General features: G+C 34.0%; 1 protein-coding gene across 2 annotated transcripts in view; it reads left to right on the top strand.

Moving 5' to 3' along the window:
• The window catches only part of LOC148944949 (Ig-like and fibronectin type-III domain-containing protein 2), a 321,570-nt gene that overhangs the window by 211,840 nt on the left and 87,318 nt on the right, over positions 1 to 22,412 (top strand). For both annotated transcript variants that reach the window (XM_089099394.1, XM_089099393.1), the window contains exons 13-17: positions 5,073 to 5,213; positions 11,297 to 11,501; positions 15,091 to 15,269; positions 18,310 to 18,451; positions 20,665 to 20,794. In XM_089099394.1, coding sequence (XP_088955520.1) covers positions 5,073 to 5,213; positions 11,297 to 11,501; positions 15,091 to 15,269; positions 18,310 to 18,451; positions 20,665 to 20,794 — 797 coding nt within the window. The remainder of the gene's footprint in view (positions 1 to 5,072; positions 5,214 to 11,296; positions 11,502 to 15,090; positions 15,270 to 18,309; positions 18,452 to 20,664; positions 20,795 to 22,412) is intronic.

Below are 22,412 nucleotides of genomic sequence, written 5' to 3'. Positions count from 1 at the left end.
TTTTTAACCCTGGGGGCATATAAGCTTTTTATAAAACACTGTTGTCGTTAAAACTTCAAAAGGGGCTCATTCAATCGGAAACTGAGAGAGCTAGTGCCCTTTTTAATAGTCGAAAGTGATTGGAGGCTAACTACCCTCCTCTCAAGCCCTGAATTTTTTGCGAATAGTATCAAGTTTTTCATTTCAGGTCAGGTAAAGGAGGTATGAAACTAAATTAAACACTACTATTTGGGTCCAGATTTTAAAAAGGGTGTATGTTGTTAAAAATTGCTGAAAATTTTTCTCCAGTATACAAATAGCAGGCCACAAAAGTCTTAAAAAAAGAAAAGATTTAAAGTACTATATTCTATTTTCCTGAAAAGACTATGTCAATATAAAATGAACAGATATTAATTAAAAAACTTTTCCCACAAAATAAATTTTTCCAAGAAAAGTAAAGAACTCCATTAAACCAAAAATGATCAAAAATAAAATCAAATAATCTACCAAGCGTGAAACTACCACAAATCAGCATCGATAAATCAATGAAACCCAAAACGAACAGAAATTACAAAAAATAACCGAGTCAAACTCAAAACGAGCAGAAATTAACATGGGTTTGGCTTAAAACCCCCCATGCTTTCCCAACTCCAGAACATAATTTGTAATTTACTGAAAAAATACAAATGAATGTGCATTTTCAGTTTAATATACATATACTGATATTTAATAATCAAAATGTTAATATTATTTGATTTATTAAAGTTATAAAAGTAAAAACATTTGTATTTTTTCAGTGAAGTTCAAATTATGTTCTGGCCTTGGGAAGGCGTAGGGGTTCCAAAAATACTAGGAGGCATGGGGATTAAATTCGAGAAATACTTGCGCTGGCGTTTGGTGCTGAGGGATTAAATTCAATAGCATGACCAAGAATCACACTGACAATTTGCAGCATGATTTAACAAGAAATCCCTACCCCCTACCCCTTCTAGCTAGTGACAGGAGAACTATACGTAGCAACACGACAATTAAAACTCACAGCAAGATTATTTTTAAGAAAATACTAGCGTTTCTGGTTAGTCACAGGAGGGTTAAAAGCCAACAACAGGGTCAAGTATAACAATGGTAATTATAAATACTAGCACTTCCAGCTGGTGTTAAGAGGATTAGGTTGATTCGCACGGCCGAGCACGACAATGGCAATTATAAATACTAGCACTTCTAGCTGGTGTTAACAGAATTATGTTGAATTGCACGACCAAGCACAACAATGGCAATTATAAATACTAACCCTTCTAGCTGGTGTTAAGAGGAATAGGTTGAGTCGCACGGCCAAGCACGACAATGGAAATTATAAATACTAGCACTTATATCTGGTTTTAACAGGATTAGGTTGAGTCTGACGGGCGAGCACGACAATGGCAATTATAAATGCTCGAACTTCTAGCTTGTGTTAAGAGGATTAGGTTGAGTTGCACGGCCAAGCACGACAATGGCAATTATAATTACTGGCACTTCTAGCCGGTGTTAAGAGGATTAGGTTGAGTCGCACGGCCAAACACGACAAATGCAATTATAAATACTGGCACTTTTAGCTGGTGTTAAGAGGATTAGGTCAAGTCGCATGGCCAAACACGACAATGGCAATTATAAATGCTAGCACTTCTAGCTGGTGTTAAGAGTTGTTATGTTGAGTTGAACTGCCAAGCACGACAATAGCAATTATAAATACTAGCTCTTCTAGCTGGAGTTAAGAGGATTAGGTTGAGTCACACGACCAAGCATGACAATGGCAATTATAAATACTAGCACTTATATCTGGTGTTAATAGGACTAGGTTGAGTCGCACGGCCGAGCACGACAATGGCAATTATAAATACTAGTACTTCTAGCTGGTGTTAGAGGGATTATGTTGAGTTGAACGGCCAAGCACGATAATGGCAACTATAAATACTAGCACTTCTAGCTGGTGTTAAGAGGATTAGTTTAAGTCGCACGGCCAGGCACGACAATGACAAATATAAATACTGGCACTTCTAGCTGGTGTTCAGAGGATTAGGTTGAGTCGCAAGGTCAAGTATAACAATGGCAATTATAAATGATAGCACTTCTAGCTGGTGTTAAGAGGATTAGGTTGAGTCGCACGGCTAAGCACGACAATGCCAATTATAAATACTAGCATTTCTAGCTTGTGTTAAGAGGATTATGTTGAATTGAACGGCCAAACAAGACAATGACAATTATAGATGCTAGAACTTCTAGCTGGTGTTAAGAGCATAAGGTTGAGTCGCACGGCCAAGCACGACAATGGCAATTATAATTACTGGCACTTCTAGCCGGTGTTAAGAGGATTAGGTTGAGTCGCATGGCCAAACACGACAAATGCAATTATAAATACTGGCACTTCTAGCTGGTGTTAAGAGGATTAGGTCGAGTTGCATGGCCAAACACGACAATGGTAATTATAAATTCTAACACTTCTAGCTGGTGTTAAGAGAATTATGTTGAGTCGCACGTTCAAGCACGATAATGGCAATTATAAATACTAGCATTTCTAGCTGGTGTTAAGAGGATTATGTTGGGTTGTACGGCCAAGCACGACAATTGCAATTATAAGTAGTAGCAGTTCTAGCTGGTGTTAAAAGGATTCGGTTGAGTCACACGGCTAAGCGCAACAATGGCAATTTTAAATACTAGCACTTCTAGCTGGTGTTAAGAGCATTAGTTTGAGTCGCGCGGCCAAGCACGACAGTGGCAATTAACAGTATGACATTTAGCAAGAATGTATTAGCGCTTTGTAAAAATGAGAACAGGTTGTTGTTACATTAATGCTGCAGCTCTAACCTTGTTTGATTAAAACTTCGAGTCTAATGTTTATTTGCGTGTTGGATGTATGAATCTCAACTATATATTTAACATAGCCTCTAACAGAGGTCAAATCTTGCTTCGGCAGTCGTATTTCCTATAGCCTGATGCAAAAATTATTTTTGAAAGTTTACAAATATTTAAGTCATCTCTGATTTTGATCGGCGTGAAAAAAAAAACTCGTTTTTATGACCAGGAAAATTTAATTTAAAATAAATAAAAGCTTCTTATTTGAATGATGTTCTATTGAATGTGTGGTAGTTATGACTCTGTTCGGTTCAAAATTTAGGCCCAATATTTATTTGCATACTTAGAGGCTGAGCCTCTTATAGATGCTTAAGCTAGGTACTAAGAGGAGTCAAAGTTTGTTTTGGCAGCTGTAATCCTTATCGCCGGATGAAAAGATTATTTCGTCAAGTCAACGAATATTTAATTTGCTTATGTTTGGATCTTTGTCAAAAATTCGGTTTTACGGCTGTAAAAGATTTGTTTCAAATAAACTAAAGTTCCTTTTTCGAAGGATGTAGTATTGAACATAAATAAACAATATGAATTTTGTTCTTCTATACGGATATTCAAAAGAGTCTTTTCTCTAGAATTGTTCTAGGAAAATTAAGATAATTTTGCTTTCAATCAGACATACCATTACTAACAGGAATTCTCATTACGATGTAGCTAGGTCGTTTATATTCAACAAATGTCGTGTCTTCTGCTAAAACTTTTATTGAAAGTCTAGCCAGTTATATAAATATGATCCAAAAGACTAAGTATATTTTGATAATATTTGATTATGTATAGCTGATGATAAGTTTAGATCTGTTTGGCCGAAAGAATTGACAATGGAACTAATCAAATGGTTTAGATATTCAACAACATTTGTTGGAGCTCACTCAAATTCTGGTTGGAACTTACCCACAGCAGCATGTAATTCATTTATGGATTGCTGCTCTACTGCTGGCACCTCCGCTTAGTGCTAAACTTTCGGAGACTAGCAAACAGCTCTGCACCTTCTCTTACACCTCAATCTGTTCAGTGTTTCCCTCCTTAATCCTATGTATGATTTTCCGTTTTTCCTTTAAATTCTTGTGATAACATGTCCCCACAAAATTTTAGGACAATTTTGGAGTGCAATCTCCAAAAGCGTGGATTTTGGCAACGCGACCTAACAATGTAAACTCTATGATTATAATCCCAGAAATCACACATTCTTCACCATCAGAATCACACAATCACAAATGAAATTTGGATCGACACACATTCTTTGTAAAGCTGTTTGTTTAATATACAGTCATTTAAACAAGAACCTGAAACTACTTAGACGTTTTCTTTCTTAAATGTTCTTCTTCTATTTCTATTCTTATTCTTTCTATTCTTATACTGTTTCCTTTCTTATTCTTATTCTTATTATATATATATATATATATATATATATATATATATATATATATATATATATATATATATATTATAATATAACATTTCTTAAATATTAAATATTCTTAAATATTTACCATAACTTCTTAAAACAGCCTCTTAAAAGGCCCAAGTTTCAGAGCCATACTCAGGTAACTTGGTTACCATGGTGTCTAGTATCTTAACCTTATTTTGAAGACTCATTTTCCTATTCTCCCAAACTTCAAACCTGCGAAAAAGCACTCTGTGCCTCGGCTATTCTTCTTTTTACATCTTCTGTGCATCCAATAGCCTTACTTATGCTACAAACTAGGTAAGTGGATGCTAAGGTAAGGTAGGGTAAGGTATTACCTAGGTAAGGTAATACAAATTAGTAAAGGGAAGATATTCACTCAGTTGATCATCTCGCTACCCAAAATCACATCTAAACCCTCAGTTATTTCTAATTTAAATTACTTTAATGGTCTTAACATCTATTTCCAAAATTATTGTCCCTAAAATCTCCAAACCTTCCGAAAATTTAATCATTTTCCCATATGCTTTACTCTTCTTGCTTTTTTTCTTGGTTTTTATTATTTAAAGTTATAAATTATTCTTCGAGTTTTGTTTGTAGTTCTACAATGTGTTGCTATGGCCCGCTTTTTGCAATAAACCTTATCTAGGACATTCCAATCATCGCTACAATTTACCCATTCATTTGATATAACCTTCCATCATATACTGTCTAATTCTTATAATTATTTGGTACTCGCTTGTAATCAGCAGTTGCTATATACTAGAGATTCTATAGCAAATTTGTTTCAATTTATTTTTAGACGGAGAAAGAAAGCGTGCTTGAAATAGAAGAAGAGGAGGATAATAGTGGATATAATGTAACGTCCTGCTGCGTTCAAATAAACGTGAATCCTGTTTGTTTACCACTTTGTAGCTATAGTGCAAAAATGAGTGACCTAAAAGTAAGTCTTTTTACGTCAAGAGTGTGCATTGCCTAGTCCAGCGAACCCAATTTTTCTGGTAAATGTCTATTAGTTTCACTTTGTCTAGCCATAATTCTGGTCAAAATCGTATTGTCGCTTGGATGAATGCTTTTCAAACCTGCGGTATGTTGCTAGCTTATTTGAGACTAATTAATTAGAGGATTTACAAGTTACAACCCTATATGTTCAGAATTTTGGAACAACTTAATTAAAATCCCTATAATCTGGAATCAGAAAAAGAAAAGAAATCATAAACACTTTTATTTATATGCATCAAAGGTAAAAAGAGAGACTAGTTCCCACCAATCCAATGAAAAAAAAAAAACTACTAAGCTATAATTTCAACTATCTTTATTTTTGACGTATTTTCGTAATTCAGCAATGTTGCCTTTTCAAAACTCTGATACGTTGTAAAATTTTCTGCGTTAAATTTGAAACCAATAAGTAGAATAAAAAGTTAAATCCGACCTGATTGGTTCTCTGGTCAGGAATTTTAAGCTATAAAAAATACTGAGAAGTTTTGAGTTAGATTTTTTTTTAACAAGCTCTATATTTCTTTGTGATTTTACCATGCCAAGTTAAAGAATTTCCATAAGCATAAAATACTGATTATTTTTATGACAATATTTTCCCTTATAACTGAATTCAACTCAACCACTAGTTAACAAACAAAAACAAAATCTAAGCGAGAGGCTGTCTAGACCCAGCCCTCAAAGTATCCTAAACTTTTCTCAGTAAATATTAAGATTACTATCATTGTTATTGTAGGCTAACTCACAAAACCCTGGCATGGTTCTCAACACAAAGACATCACCTCCACACTAGACTAGCCAATGGGCTTTTGGTGTACCCTGGGGCATGGTAATTTTGAGATAGGGATTGCCTTTCTTTTTTTAATATCTTTGTAAAGGAACCTTTCTTGCTGTCTCTCATACCAATTATCCCCCACGACAGCTTCAGACCGACCTGGGCAGACAGCACTAGAGGGGAGTCAACTCCCCCACCACCTCTCAGCTGTCGGCAGCCACCACATCCGATTGCTGCCAGAGTTGCCGTCCGGTAAGAAAAAAATCACTAGATTTTAGTGATTATTCGGTTTATTTAGTGATTTTCTTCAATAATCTAGTGATTTCAGTGATTTTTTGCTTAGACAATATAAAAAATCACTAGAAATAGTGATAAATCACTAGGAGTGGCAGTTCTGGTCAGGAAGGCCAGTCACTGGACAGAAACTGAAATTAGTAGGAGTGGGCATGTCTATTCGTGCCTACTGCACTAAGAGATACCGTGAGAAGGCTGACGCCAATACTCTCTTAAAAAATACGTTTAATACTCCAAATTGGCAGCCATTGATTGGCTTTACCAATCGTGCTTGGTTCGGCAGCCATCACTGGTTTCAATATCACCAATATATTCCACTAAGTATCCTTCCTTGTGGTTAGACACTGGTCAGAACCAGAGTTGCCGCCCTGTAAGAAAAAATCACTAGATTTTAGTGATTTTTTGGTTTATTTAGTGATTTTCTTCAATAATCTAGTGATTCATGAGCTGATTCAGTCCTTTTTTGTTCAGATAATATAAACAAAAATTTGTTTAAAAAAAAACTCTGTCAAAAATTTGAGTACAAATCACTAAAAGCTTAATTGAAAATACTCTATTCACTCTTTGGGGCTAACAAGTATTTTCAGAGTTGTAACTGTTTGGAAATTTTCCTACTTTTTTTTTAGTTTTGGTAACTAGAGGAACTATTTCATTTTTTCTTATCAACCTTTATAACAGTCGATAAAAATAAAAACCTGAAGCTAATTCAATTACTCCTTTTTTAGGACTGACAAGTATTTATCGAGCTATGACCCTTTGCCAATTTCACCAAATCTCTATTAGCCGTCTCGAATTTATATTAATGTTTTCGGCTCATTTTTGGCTGATTTTTCATCCACCGTTCTTTTTTGTTTAATTTGGCCGTTGCTGCCACGAAAAAATGCAAAACTGCTTATGAAGGTGTTTTTCATTGAAAATTAAATTCCTGACTTTTCTAATTTTTCAAAATATATGGGGTGGTCCTACTTAAACCACTCAAACAATCCGATTTGATTTTCCCTGTCTATAGTGCTTTATATAAAAATCAGATATTTTGAACCCCCAATTGGCTGCTAAGGAAAGGCGGATGTTCCTAGAAATAATCATTTATCAGTGAATCCCAAGTACTCTTCACAAGGCTAAGTAACTGTTATATACCGTATTATATTTGAAAAGGCAGATTTTTTGAAATCTTAGGTTTTCTTTTGTTATATTATTAATAGTTTGAATTTAATAATTATAACTAAAATTAAATAATTAATTATAAATTAATAAATATTCTCAATATTTAATTAGGAATATATAAAGATAAATATATAGACTTCTATATATATAATATAATATAGACAATATAAATAAATATAAAACTCAAAATTTAATATATAAATAAATAATTGAAAATTTAAAACTTAATAATTAATTAATGATTAACCTTATTAATTAAATTATATTAAACCACGTCTTTATAATTTACCCACGTCTAATTCACTGAAGCTCTAAATTGGTGTTAAACTGAAGTTTCAAACAAACTGGGGTTTTATTATTCCCATGATAATTGCTTATTACTCAAGTCTGATGCGATAAGTCATTCTAATCATTGACAAACGACGCCAAAGTTCTTTTTACGCCCTTCAAAAGTAGATCCTCCAAACTAATATATGTCAAGCCTGTCAAAGCCTAAGATGCATTATCCACCGAATCGGGGATAACAGCTTTATATATGGAAGAAAGAATGTGTCATTTAACATGTTCTCTGGGAGCCAATTTGTCTCCTCCATGTTTCATTCTGACTTCTCTTGGTTGTTAGCTTTGTCTTATCTGTTCTTGAGAATAGTTTTCTCTGTCTTTTCCTTTTTTGGAAATGTTTTCTATCAAGGAAGCCTTTGTTTCAGTAGAAGGGGATATGCTACTTTGAAGAATACTTTATGCTCAAGTTCAAAATGTTGAATTAATTTTGATGATTTAAGGTTGTATATAAGTTCAAGTTTTGGTTGGGTTCATCAGCTTGCAAGGGTGACCCTCTCTGCACTGGTGTGGTAGATACAGTTAAATACCAAATTCATCACCACCCACCGCTTATCACCGTCTATGCTGTTGTTAAGTTAGTATGTATGCCTTAAAGTTAAGATAAGGCTCAAGTTACTGTTACGGTTGGTACCGCCATCTTTAGTTTGACTCTTGGCCTGATTTACACATATTGACGGTGATAGGAGTCACAAGATGCTGACTCCAGACCAAGGGTATCAGTTCATGGAAATCTAAAGGGGGGAGGGGATTTGTTTAATTTTCAGTGACAATTCCAAAACAGTGTGCCCTCTTAATTGACGGGTCTGCTCCAAGTCCTGTCAAGGGTTATAACCGCCTTTACTTAGAAGACAAGCAAGGTCCTAGATCGTTCCTTGTTTGATAAAGCAACTTCTGAAGAATTGTTCGTCTATTATGCGGTCAAACTACCTATACAACTGGTTAATGTCTACTCAAATAGAATATAGTTACCAATATTAGTGGTTTACAAATATTGTTACTGGCGATGGAAATCTCGCAGGAAAAAATAAATCAGATGATTTGTTTCAGTAGTATAGAATTGAGATCATTTAAATCTGCTTGTATTTTTTTTTTACTTCCTTCACATAAATTGGCGGAAATGGTGAACCAGTTTTCGATTACTTTTGAATATTTGATTACCTCTAAATTAAATCAATGAAGAATTCATTGATGACAGTGTAATAATACAGCATCGAAATCCGTACATCTTGTATGCTCTCCCTCCCAGCCCCTCAACATTTTTCATACATCGTATGCTGACTGAAATTAGAGACCCATGAAGGTTGAAAGCCTTGAATTCATATAGGAGGAGTATCAAACCACATGACAATGTATATTAATGCTACTAGATTTAAATGAAAAAGCTTTGGTAATGAACCATATTTGATTCACATTATGATAGAAAAATTACAGTAATAATTTTCTTTTACTTCGAATGTTCAATTACTCCCAAATTATATTAATATAAAAACAAAGTTTTGTCTTAGAGAGGATCAAAGATTTATTTTTGTCTTAGAGAAGTGCTAAAGTACGTACTGAAAAGAAGTAGGCTACTTTTTTACGTACTAAAACGCGGAAAATATTTTTTTTTTCTCGAGCATTTATGAATATAAGTACAAAAAAAGCGGTCCAAACGGATTAGACTCTGCACAACTTGATCTTTTTAACTCGTTTTCCACTAGCTCATCAACTTTTTTCATTTACGCATTTATAACTTAGATCAGTTTGGTATCTACGTTATTTAAAGCCCAATCCGTTTTATGCCCCTCGTTTTCACTTATATTCGTAGATTCTAAAAAAAAACATTTTCTATACCTTAGTCCGTTTGAAAACGAGTTGAAAGAATTATACTTATTAATAAATTTGAATTATTTTTAACAAAAGCAACTCTTCTGCTGTGAAAACTCTTCTGCAGTTGTTACGTATAATAAGCATTCATCCGGATCATATATACATGCATGTATGTATGTATTTCCAAAAAATGAAGTCGGGCAACAGGAAAAAACAGAACATAAAGATAACAAAATCAACAAAAAAACACAAATAAATTAAAACAAACGTACTTACATATGAATCTTCACGGAATTATTTATACAGAGATACATCTTTCACGATGTATCAGCCCTTCATCAACAAACTTAGTCAGATTCCTTAATGTCATTTTAACTCGTGATCCTACAATCCCTTCCACCGACCTTCTGCCTGTCAACACTAATGAAAAACACTCATTTTTCAGATCCGCCTATTCTTTATAATTCCCCAAAAAATGAAAATACCCCCATAATCTTCCCTGCACATCGGACAAGGGGCTGAGTCAACACTATGACCCCTAAATTTCCTCTCTTTTTCCCCAATATCAAACAACCCCCCCCCTTAAATTCAAAGTCCCATTTATTCCTTTCCCTTTCAAATCCAACTTAAAATAAACTTCTTCCCCCACGCGTCTTTCACCGTACTATACAGATTCAGAGATCCCGAGGCCTCTTCCGAGTCTGCCACTGCTGCATTTCTTGCTCGCGTAACCTTTCAATATCGTCCTTTCTCACCTAATACTACACCAGTCATTGTGATCCATGAGATTTGAGCAACGTTCACACTGTGTACATAAATTTCTATGCTAAGTGGTTAAGTTAAGCTCCGTTAAGTATAACATTTCTCACTCAAATAAGCTCTTTTACACTAAGGCAACGTAAAAATCCGTTTATATTCATCATTTAAGATCATCACAATCATCAAAAGTGGCGTATTCAAAACTTAAAAATATTGACTGGAAATAGCTCTGACCAAGCTAGAAAAGGCTTTTTAGGAAGAATTTGTTAATCTATCTTCAAAATTTATTAATTGCTCTTCAAGATTTCATTTTGTTGCTACTATGTTCACTTTTCCATTGCTTAACATAAACGCACTTAACATGAAATTATATCTGGAGCTCGAGTCTTTTCGATACTATCTTAGCTTTTAGTCTTAATAGACTAGTATAGACTCAAGACAAGTATAGAATAGTATAGACTACATAGACTAATAGACTAGTATAGACTACAAATTATGCGTAGAGCTTGAGTCTATTCGACAGTCTTAGCTACTAGTCTTAATAGACTAGTATAGACTCAAGACTAGTATAGACTACATAGACTAATAGACTACAAATTATATGTTGAGCTTAAGTCTATTCGACACCGTCTTAGCTACTAGAAAATTTCAATTCGCATGATTGCACAACGTAACGTGTAATTTTAAGTTACGTTGTGTGAAAGGTTCTACGATGTTGTGTGAACGCACCATTGGAGTATTCGTTGACTTTGCAGCATTTGTCAACAAAAAAAATCATACACTCCACTTCACACATAGATAATATTGCGACCTGAACTGCTTAAAACTTTGAACTGATCAGAAAGAAAGGATGTAATTATCTAAAAAAAAAAGAAAAATTGTTGCAGACGCTCGCCCCAGCATGTGGAAGAGAATTTAACAAATTACTCAGATGTGGAGCTGGTGGTAGAGATCATAAGTTTTGCTGTGCAAGAAGAGGTGTTCCTAGTTCTTGCCAAGGTCTTTGCACCGGTCATGTTTCAGATGATGTTTTCAGTATAGCAGCTGCTTGCCTTCCGTTTCTGGGAAATGCTATACAGTGCTTTGAAGAAGGTGATTAAAAAACATTATTCTCGTAATTAATTTTATTTAATTTGTTAATATAATTAATTCGATTATTTTTACAATTAACCACCGTATTTATTGTTTGTATATACTCCAAAATATAATTACTTACTGGTCACTCACACTGAGATGTAACGTTATGTATCAATTAATATAACTCAAAGAGGGTGTTCAGCCTGCTACTTTAACTTAGTCTTAAACTATAACTTTTTGCTTTCGAAACTTTGAACTGAATAATCAGTTTTCACTGATTTTAAAATTGACTCTAAACTGAATTAACTGATTTCACTGATTTTAAAACTGATTTAAAAGTGATTTCACTAATAAACTTTTAATTCTATGTTGATATTATTCTTTTTGAAAATTTCTTTCTTCTGTTATAAAAGTCAAATTAACAGAGCTAAGTTGCTAGATTGTGATAATTTGCATTCCTCCTACGGCAATTACCTTTTTATTTATTTTTATTTATCTTTTTTTATTATTATCTTTCTATTTTTATTATCTTATTTATCTTTTTTTTAATTTACATTCCTCCTACTGCAATTATACTATTGTTTTTAAATAAATATGGTAGGAATAGATTGCATTTAGCTTTATATGAGAATGTTGCGTAAACTTTGCATAGAAGAAACCTCCTTTTAGTATTAAAAGGATTAATTAGGGTTTGAATAAAAAGCTTATGGATGCCAGATGTCAGTGAAATCACATAATCAAACTCGAGACGAAGTACCTTTCCCTTGGATGGCATGTGAACCTGATACACGATAAATAGATAAAATTCTTTTTTGTGTAAACTGCACAAATAAAGAATACGCTTCTACTGCTCTTCAGTTTCCTTTGTGTATTTACATCTGAAAGTTAAGGGTTTTCATCCGTTAGTAGGCTCTTAGCAACAACTGGTTTTAAATGTGTTGTCAGTAATGAAAACAAATCATTTTCAAGCAATTTGTGGTAACAAACTAGAAAGGAGCGACCCGGCTCAATAGTAACCGAAACTCTAAAAACGGAATTTTGATACCAATACCAATAGATACATCAAAAGAATCAGATTTTTATGCTGATTTAAATGTATAAGTTTCATCAGGTTTAGTCTTACTCATCAAAAGTTACGTGCCTTAGAAAATTTGTCTTATTTTCGAAAAAAGAAGAAAACACCCCCTAAGAGTCATAGAACCTTAATAAAAATTACACCATCAGATTCAGCGTATCTGATAGCCATACTGTAGAGGTTTTATGCTCCCATGTGCATAAATGTGGAATTTTGTATTTTTTGCCAGAAGAAAGATCACAGATGCGTGTTTATTTATTTGTTTTTTTTTTCTTTTTCCCCGGTGGTGAACATATCGAGCCAGTGGTCCTAGAATATCGCAGGAGGGCTCATTCGAACAGAAATTAAAAGTGCTAATGACTTGTTTAGGGACCAAAAAATAAAGGTCAGCTAGACCCCTTCTCACGCTCATTTTTTCCCCAAAGTCACCCGATCAAAATTTTGAGATAGCCATTTTTTTAAAATGTTCGAAAAATATAATAACTATGTATTTGAGGATGATTAATCCCCCAAAGTCCCCAGGGGAAGGGCTACAAGTTATACCCAATGTTTACATATAGTATTGGTTATTGGGAAGTATACAAACTTTTTCAGGGGGGATTTTTTTTCTGGTAGTGGGGGGGGGGTCGGATGTTACTTTTAAGGATCTTCCCATGGAGGAAGTTTTGATGGGGTAAGGGGTATTGCTATGAAGGGGGCACTGGATTCCCCAGCATTATTTTATAAAACGATCAGAAATTTAAAAAAAAAAAAAAAAAAAAATCAGCTGAAAGTAAGGAGCACTTCAAAACTTAAAACGAACAGAAATTATTACATATATGATTGGGTCTGCCCCCTAGTCAATACCTCGCTCTTTACGCTAAAGATTTTTTTGGTAATTTCATAAGAGCTATTTATTCTAATTAACGACCTTTGTGATTAAGGGGTCATTCTTAAAGAATTAGAAAAAAAATTTGAACTTTAGCGTAAAGAGCAAAGTATTGACTTGGGCAGAACCCCCTAATTTACGTAATAAAAATATACGAATATAGAAGTTCGTGAAGTAAGTTAGTTCGATAAGTTACGTATATTTATTAGTAATAAAAACGTTCGTAAATAAAATTAAACAACTTCCGAGAAAGCGATTTAACCAAAAAAAGGTAAAATTAATATGCAAATTTCGTTTTAACTATTCATGTACAGTGAGCCAAAATCAAAACCTGCATTAATTCAAAGACGTTTAGAAATTAAATAAAAAAATCAAGTTTTTTTAACTGAAAGTAAGGAGCGACATTAAAACGAACAGAAATTATTCCGTATATGAAAGGGACTGTCCCCTCCTCAATGCCTCGTTCTTTACGCTAAAGTTTGAGCCTGTCTCACAGCTTTATTTTTTAAAACAATAAAAATATTTAGCGTTAAGAGCGAGGCTTGAGGGGGGGACAGCCCCTTTCATATCCGGAATAATTTCTGTTCGTTTTAAGTTCTAATGTCGCTCCTTACTTTCAGTTAAAAAAGCTTGTTTTTTTATTATTTAATAACATAATAGAATCGGGAACGGTTGTGGTACCTATTAGAAAAATAGTATCGGATTAACAAAAAATATTGGAAAAAAGATATCAGATTAAAAAAAATGTGGAAGTAATCGTTTTTTTTTTTAGGGAGGAGTTTACTTTACAGAGGGGAGTTTACGAGTGTTGCGAGTTTTACTTGTTTTACGAGTGTTTTACTTCTTTTACGAGTCCTTACTTGTTTTACGAGTGTTTTACACTCGTAGAACAAGAACACTTTAAAAACACATCAAAAATGTGTTTTATGTACTTCCATTACATTTTTACGAGTCAGACAAACGTTTTGGAGTAGGGGTTCAAAACCCATAATACCTCCCCTGAATACCGCCTTGATAGTGGACTTTTTATTTGCTAGATATTACTAGTTATCCTGATTAAAAAAAAATATATATAAATAAATAAAAGGTAAGTATATGCTTCATAAAAAAATGTTAAAAAAAAGGAGTTTATGTCAAAAATATAGAATTATATAGAAAATATGAGAAAACGGTAAACAAATCTTTAAATTGGGAGGAGTCGTAACCCCCGCCCCTCGCTTGCTTACGTCCCTAAACCTATGAATCCCTTTCATTTGGTTTCATTTCTTTTTCAATCTCTAACTTAACTTATCATTACTCCAACTGTTAGTAATTTCTGTTAGCATTAATTTGGTTATTATATTTGCAACGCTTTCAATTGACATACTTATTATGCATTTAGTTAATCTACTTATTATTTATTTAAATAATATGCTTATTGAGCATTATCTACTTATTATAAACAGATGTTTATAGAGACATTCACATGTCTCTATAAAATGTTTTAATCTACCCTTCTCTTCTTTTATCTATATGAATATCTACATTATTGTTTCCTTGATATGTTTCTAAACATTTATATTCAAAAAACAGAATTAATTGCGTGCTATGTACTTATTAGAAGTTCCCTATTAGTAATTATCACCCTACCTTGTTCATATGCTTCTTTGAAATATTTCAAGGAGCTGGCTATATTCCAAGTCCTCCTTATGATATCCATGCCACTCAAGTAGAAGAAGGGAAGATCACTCTTCGTTGGACTCGCCCAGATGAAGGAAATGTTTCAATGTACAGTATCTACTTTCATGAAGTGCCTGCAAACGCTTCTGGACATGACGTTGATGTGTCTGAATGGGATGGGGTAAGTGGCTTGTTAAAGTGGTAAGGGCATAAAAATAAGAACATGTTTTGCCACCAAGACTTATATTAGATATGTTCATATCTGAAAGCTACACATACCAGTGCCGGCCTTTGGGGGTGGCAAGTGGTGCAACCGCGCCTACCGGGGCCTTCGAGCTAACAGGGCCAAACATGTTGCAAATTGCAGTCACATGAGTGATTTTGTGACTTCGTGAGGGGCCTCACGTTAAAATCTGTGGAATGTACGACTGGGGTTTTCAAATATGGGCCCCCTTTATATGGAGCGGGGTAAGCGGTTGTAAAAACCTCAAAACTCCCTAAAGCTCTTGTCAAAGCCACAACGTTCCCGCTGAACCCTATGAATCAGATTGTTACCTCTCCCGCTGGAGGCTATATTTTTATTGCTCCCGATTCAGTTATATTTTACCCATTATAGGCTACGAGCCAGAAAAAATTCGCCTGATTTTCGAAAAAAGGGGAACACCCCCCAAAAGTCATATAATCTTAATGAAAATCAAACCATCAGATTCAGCGTAGCAGAAAACCCTACTGTAGAGGTTTCAAGCTTCTATCTGCAGAAATGTGGAATTTTGTATTTTTTGCCAGAATTTTTTTTTTAGATGTGATCGTATCAACCCAGTGGTCCTAGAATTTTGTTAGAGGGACAATTCGAACGAAAATTTTAAGTTATAGTGCCATTTTTAATTGACCAAAAATACTGGAGGGTAACTAGGCCCCTTCCCCCGCCCCTTTTTCCCCAATACCGTCCGATCAAAATCTTGAGATAGCCATTTTGTTCATCATAATTTAAAGGCCCAATAACTGTGACTTTGGATGCAACATGCCCCCCCCCCCCACAACCTAAGGGGAAAGGTCTTTAAGTTGCAAAAATTTCCCCATTGTTTCCGCATAGTATTTGTTATTGGGAAGTATGTATACATTTTCGTATGGGAGGTACGAATTTTCTGCTGGGGTTTTTCTACGGGGAAATTTTCCGTGGGGAGGGAAGTTTCCAGGGTAGAACTTTTCAGGGGAAATTATACACTGGGGGAATTTTCTAGGGTACCTAAGCAAAATTCGTTTAATGTGTCTTGCTTTCTCTTTTTCGTCTCAATTTTACGAGTGGAGTTGTTAAAGGTAATTGTCAGAGGTAAATTCTCACTGGGACTGAATTTTCTAGTGAATATCTCCGTAGGGAGGGAGATTTCTGCATTGAGGTTGTGCTAGATTTCATGGCATAATTAAAAAAAAACGAACAGAAATTATTACGTATATGAAGGGGATTGCCCCCTCCTCAACATATCACTCTTGACGCTAAAGTTTGAATTTTGTCCCGATTCTTTAAGAACGACTCCTGAAACACAAAAGTCATTTAATTATAACAATAAGAAGCTTTTTAAAAGTACTAAAACCTTTAGCGTAAAGAGCGAGGTGTTGAAGAGGGGGCAATCCCTTTCATATATATAATAATTTCTATTCGTTTTAAGTTTTAATGTTGCTCCTTACTTTCAGTTGGAAAAACTTCTTTTTTTTATTTAATTTATGCACTCAAAGCCATATGGCTTGCCCAGTAGTGGTTTTGGCCTCTCTTGCGCCCAGGGAAAAATCTTGATTAGCTCCCCTCCTGTCTTCTACACAATTTTTATGCCAAATTTTTACCAAGTTTTTATCTATAAACAAAATTATTTTCAATTTATTAATTAATTCATAATTTATTGTTTGATTATTTTTCCTTTATAATTGAGATTATTCAATTATTAACTATTTCCATTTGATTACTTTAATTATTATTATTTAATTATAATTATTTAATTATTTTAAATTTATGTTTATGTTATCAATAATTTTTTAATTATTTTTATTTACTAATTGCGTCCTCTACTTTACTTTAATAAAGATAAAATTAAAAAAATTACAAAATGATTCTAGCGGTTAGGTTATTTATTTGAATTTTTGCGTCCCGAAAATATCTGCGCCTTGGGCAAGTGCCTCCCCCCTCCCCCCTAAAAACGCCTATAGGAATGTCATAAGAGAGGAATAAGAAAAACATTGAGATACCCCTTATGCCCAACACAATGATATTTTAATAATACCGATATTTAGCTAGCACTAACTTAAGCCAATCAGAACTTCTAATAAACTTTTTAGCCAATCAGAAATTTTTTCCAAAAATCTGAGCGAATTGGCCTTTAGTATCTACTATACATGTGTATCTTGGATACAGGTGAAGTTGTGTATCTACTATACAAAATTTCCATCCACAGCATGGAACGAATTAAAAATCACTATTTAACAATACTTGGGACATAGCTTTGCAACTACTTGAGACTAAATGTAGTGCTACCCGACACTCGAATCAGTAGCCTACTACAGATATTGATGCTTTGCTGTATTCTAACGGCTGGTCTACATTTTGGGGATGTGATTGAAACATTCGATAAGCAAATATTACCTTTTTTCTAAGTCTAAAAATTTTGGCAATTCTCTGGTGGGAGCTTCAGGATTTTCACATAAAGAATATCGGATTTTTTTTTCCAGCACTATTTGAATAAAAACGTAACATAAATGACAGCTCATTAAACAAGATCTATTTAGAAGTCTAGTCCAGATTCGACTTCTGCTCATTTTATAATTTTTTTTTAATTGCCGTCGCGTTAAATAGCAATTCCACAGGTACGGTCGCCTCCGAGATCTACTTATTCACCATAGTAAGAGTGATAGTAAAGTTAGCAGGCTATTAAGCAGAGCCGTGCCCAGATTTTTTTGGGGGGGGTAGAGGGTGCGTAACAGAAAAACTTTAAAAAAACATCAAAAAAGTGTTTGTATGTATTTTGTTTTTACGTTTTTACGAGTCAAACATTTCGAGGGGGGTACAAACCCTTTAACCTTCCCCCAGGATACGACCTTGCTAGTAAGTAAGACCATGTTCTCCTATGCTTGAATGTGATATAGAAGCATAACAGATATATTGTGCAAATACTGTGCCCTTTTTTGTTCCCATTGTTCTGTAGTCACAACGCAACAAACGTACTTTTTTTCAGCCAATAATCAACACGACGGAAGTATTTCAGCACATTGAAGGTTTAGCGAAGAACAAGATGTATAGCTTTTACGTTATTGCCACTAATGACTATGGAAGCTCGTTGCCGTCTGCTGTTGTCACATTAAACATTACAAATGGAGGTGAGCCAGCCGTGTACCATTACTGTGGTTTCTGCTTTACTAGTTATTGTAATTTATTGGAGAAATCGGAAAAACAGAACATTTTTTAAAGTTTTTGCAAGAGAGAAGTCAAAACATCTCCAAAGATAAACTGAAAAATGATTGTTCATTAATTTTTGCAAATACGATTTCTTCTTTTTCTTTCTTTTTTGCTTGTCTTAAGATAAATGTTATTAAAAAAATTAATGACATGTAATAAACAAAAGTTCTGATTCAAAAACTTTGAGTTAAAATTTTCTAAACCTCGACAAGCTGCGTATTGATTTAAGATAATATAATACAGATATATATACGTAGCCAGGTTTATGGTAAAGGAAGATTTATGGTATCCAGTTTTGTCTCTTCTGTAACCAAGCAATTTAGACACGGTAGTAATATTAATTTTATAGATTTTAATAAATATATTGATTAATATTTAACAAATTAATTAATAATAATTGATAGTAATTAAACGGCTAATTACCATTAACTATAAACAGTATTTAATTAATAGTATCAAATGATTAAGTAGTTAATAAATTAATTAGGAGCAACAATTATGAAACAATTAATAATAAGTAATTATTATTAATATATTTGTAACAATTACTTTTATTGATTACCAAACATCCTCTGCTTCTAAATATGACAAAATTGAGTCCCAGTTGCCGTTGGGGAGATTAAGGGGGCATTGGCCATTTTTGTGCGCTTAAGGAAGTTATTCGGGATAAGTTGTGTCTTAATGACGAAAAAAAATCCAGTTAAATCCGTTGGATATTGGAGCCTGTTAAATGCAATAGAGAACTGTCGTGAATATCGACCAAAAAGGTAAATTACGTATTGACCACACTTCCATTGTTTTATTAAATTTATCGAAATTGTGTCTGAGTTATGGTTTTGCAAGTGTACTATTCATATCTAGGTAAATAGTTTAGAAAGTTATAACAATGAAACACTGGATATGTTTTATATGGTAAAACAATAAAGGTATGTGTATTAGACAAACTGGCGTGATGCGTTGCACATTTGGCAATCATAGCTGAATCTAGAATGTGTATTTAACTATAACAAATCCAGTGACTTACAATTTACTAAATAAAGAAGATTGATTGAAAAAATTGCTACTATCATGAAAATTGAACCCAAGATTCCCTGGTGACAAGGCAGAGCATATTACCAGCATATGTTGGTCTAGTTGTCGGTCTGTTGGCTTGACACCAAGGAATTTTGAGTTTAGCTCCCATATCGTGCATATCAGGACCAACGTCTTTTGGTCCAGAGTTGAATAGTTTTGCTTGTCACCAGGAAATCATAGGTTCAAATCCCATTCCAGTAGTGATTTTTCAAGTAAACTTTTTTTGTTTAGTTTGAAAAGTAAGGAAAACAGTGAAAATCATAGGTTGTTTTAACTTCAAAAGAGGAATGATTGGAACTACGTGATAGAAACCACGAAGACATTTTCCAATAGCAGCCTAAGCTCGTGACTCCAGTCTATCAAAATCCAGCCAGATTGCTTTTATCAGTTAACCTTTATTCTGACAGGGCGTGAAAACTGCTTCATCGAGCCATAAAAGGTGTTCCGAAACGGGAAAAAATCTCTTTGCCACGCTTCGACTTGAAGTTAAAAAAAATCGTGTAGCGAGGCGATATTTTTTTAAGAAGAAAAGAGAATGGATGCTGAAAAATTAATAACAAGCATTAGATCAAATCCTATATTGTATGATATACGCTTCAATGAATGCAAGGACTGGGAATAAAAGGAAATTCATGGAAGAAGGTGGCGAAACGCTTGATTAATCAGGTAAAAATGTGTTTGGTATGGCTTCAGTCTTTGAAGTCAGTAGCATAGCTCTTAATAAAGAAAGGAAAATGGAATGTTCATAATATAGTATGAATCCTTCAATTAAAGCTGAAATAACTAAAGTAAAAAAAAGCCTTTAGTGCGAATTGCCAAGCGATTTTCAATTCGCCCCGCGATTTTTTTTTTGTTTTTTTACAAGCAATTATTTGTCGCACTGTGTCAGAATTTAGCTTTAGGCAGCTTTCTGCTAGTCACGAAAATCAGTCAAAAATATCAGAGGCAGCTTTCGCTAACCAGATCATGAATTTAGCTCTTTAATGTATGCACAAGGCATAATAGTCAAAATAAGTGATAGTTGACTGATTGATCTGTTAAATGCTTTATTTGTTTGCAGAAAACGTCACTGCCAAAGGAGTTCCATCAAGCCCCACTGATGTTGGCATTATGAGCAGAGGAGCAGACTACCTTACAGTTTCCTGGCATCCTCCACGTTTTATCCACCCGACTGACACAATTGTGTATAAGTAAGTATAAACATCGGCCTAGAGTAAATAATCAATTTTTGGACACAAATTCTTTTGTGCCTAGAATAAATAATCAATTTTTGGACACAAATTCTTTTGTGCCTAGAGTAAATAATCAATATTTGGACACAAATTCTTTTGTGCCTAGAGTAAATAATCAATTTTCGGACAGAAATTATTTTGTGCCTAGAGTAAATAATCAATTTTCGGACACAAATTATTTTGTGCCTAGAGTAAAGAATCAATATTTGGACACAAATTCTTTTGTGCCTAGAGTAAAGAATCAATTTTTGGACACAAATTCTTTTGTGCCTAGAGTAAAGAATCAATTTTGGGACACAAATTCCTTTGTGCCTAGAGTAAATAATCAATTTTGGGACACAAATTCTTTTGTGCCTAGAGTAAATAGTCAATTTTAGGACACAAATTCTTTCACTTTTTTTGAGGAATTTACTGAACTACGGGAATACATTTAATTATTTTCAGAAGTTGATATTGAGTTTATTTCTGAAAGTTTCATTCACCAAGCACAGCCCTTTATAATTTAACTTAATTTAGTCGAAACCCGTCTACAGGAAAGAAAAAGGAAATGAATGTAACAAAAAATGAACAATTACAGTTTAAGCAATTACAACATTAATAAATTGAAGCCTAATAAAAAACAAGAGAAATAAAATGTCGACAAAACAAAAATAAATTAAATAAGAATTCTGAACCATATTGAACATTAAAAAACATTCGCCTTGAACGTTATTATTTACCCTAATGCTCGCAACCTGTAAGATGGCTTCCTGTAAATAAGGAAGTGTGAAGTGTTAAAGAAGTCACAGGAGGAAGGCGTATGGGGGTGGAAATACCACTGAGGTATTCTGAAGGACCACCACCTACAACAATTGCTGAATAGCGACCAATAAATACAATTTATTATTTTTATCCCCTCAACCAGGAAATATGCTTTGACCCCTTTCCCTTCTAAGGATTTGATCTGTGTACAGATATGAGTATAGATGATCAAAAGGCATGATCAGAGACGTGGAAGCCAAGTATAGAAACACAAAGCCATTTGCAAAAATGGTAGAGTGTACACATTGTTTTATTTGAGATGGTAATTCAGATATCAGCTATATAGGTGGGGAGAAGGTGATTTTCACTCGTCCTTGTATGGAGAGAAGCTTCATAGTTTACTCATGAAAATCTCCAACTGAGTTACGGTGGTTGTCCATGTCTTGTTTAATCATGATAATCTTCAACTGAGGTACGGTGGTTGTCCATGTCTTGTTTACTCATGAAAATCTACAACTGAGGTACGGTGGTTGTCCATGTCTTGTTTATATTCGGATCCTGTCGGATGTTTATATTCGGATCCTGTCAGGTTTCATTCGGAAGATATATTAAAATAATAGAATCATTCTCAAATCTCTGTTTGACAACTCAGGTTCTCAAATTATAAGATTTCGAAGTCTCAGAGTGCCGAATTCTAGCCTGATTTCGAGGTTATATCTAAGGTCACGACCTCAAACACAAAATTCTATAAACTATTTTAATAATATTTTATATAAAATATTATATGCATTTTGTATGTGTATCTTATATGTAATTACTTCTGATGCGTGCTTAA

This window comes from Artemia sp. Qi Xiang Cuo, chromosome 13 (genome assembly GCF_049724085.1).
Source record: "Artemia sp. Qi Xiang Cuo chromosome 13, ASM4972408v1, whole genome shotgun sequence".
Lineage (NCBI taxonomy): Eukaryota > Metazoa > Arthropoda > Branchiopoda > Anostraca > Artemiidae > Artemia > Artemia sp. Qi Xiang Cuo.
The sequence above is the reverse complement of the archived record's forward strand: the minus strand, read 5'-3'. Positions and strand labels throughout refer to the sequence as shown.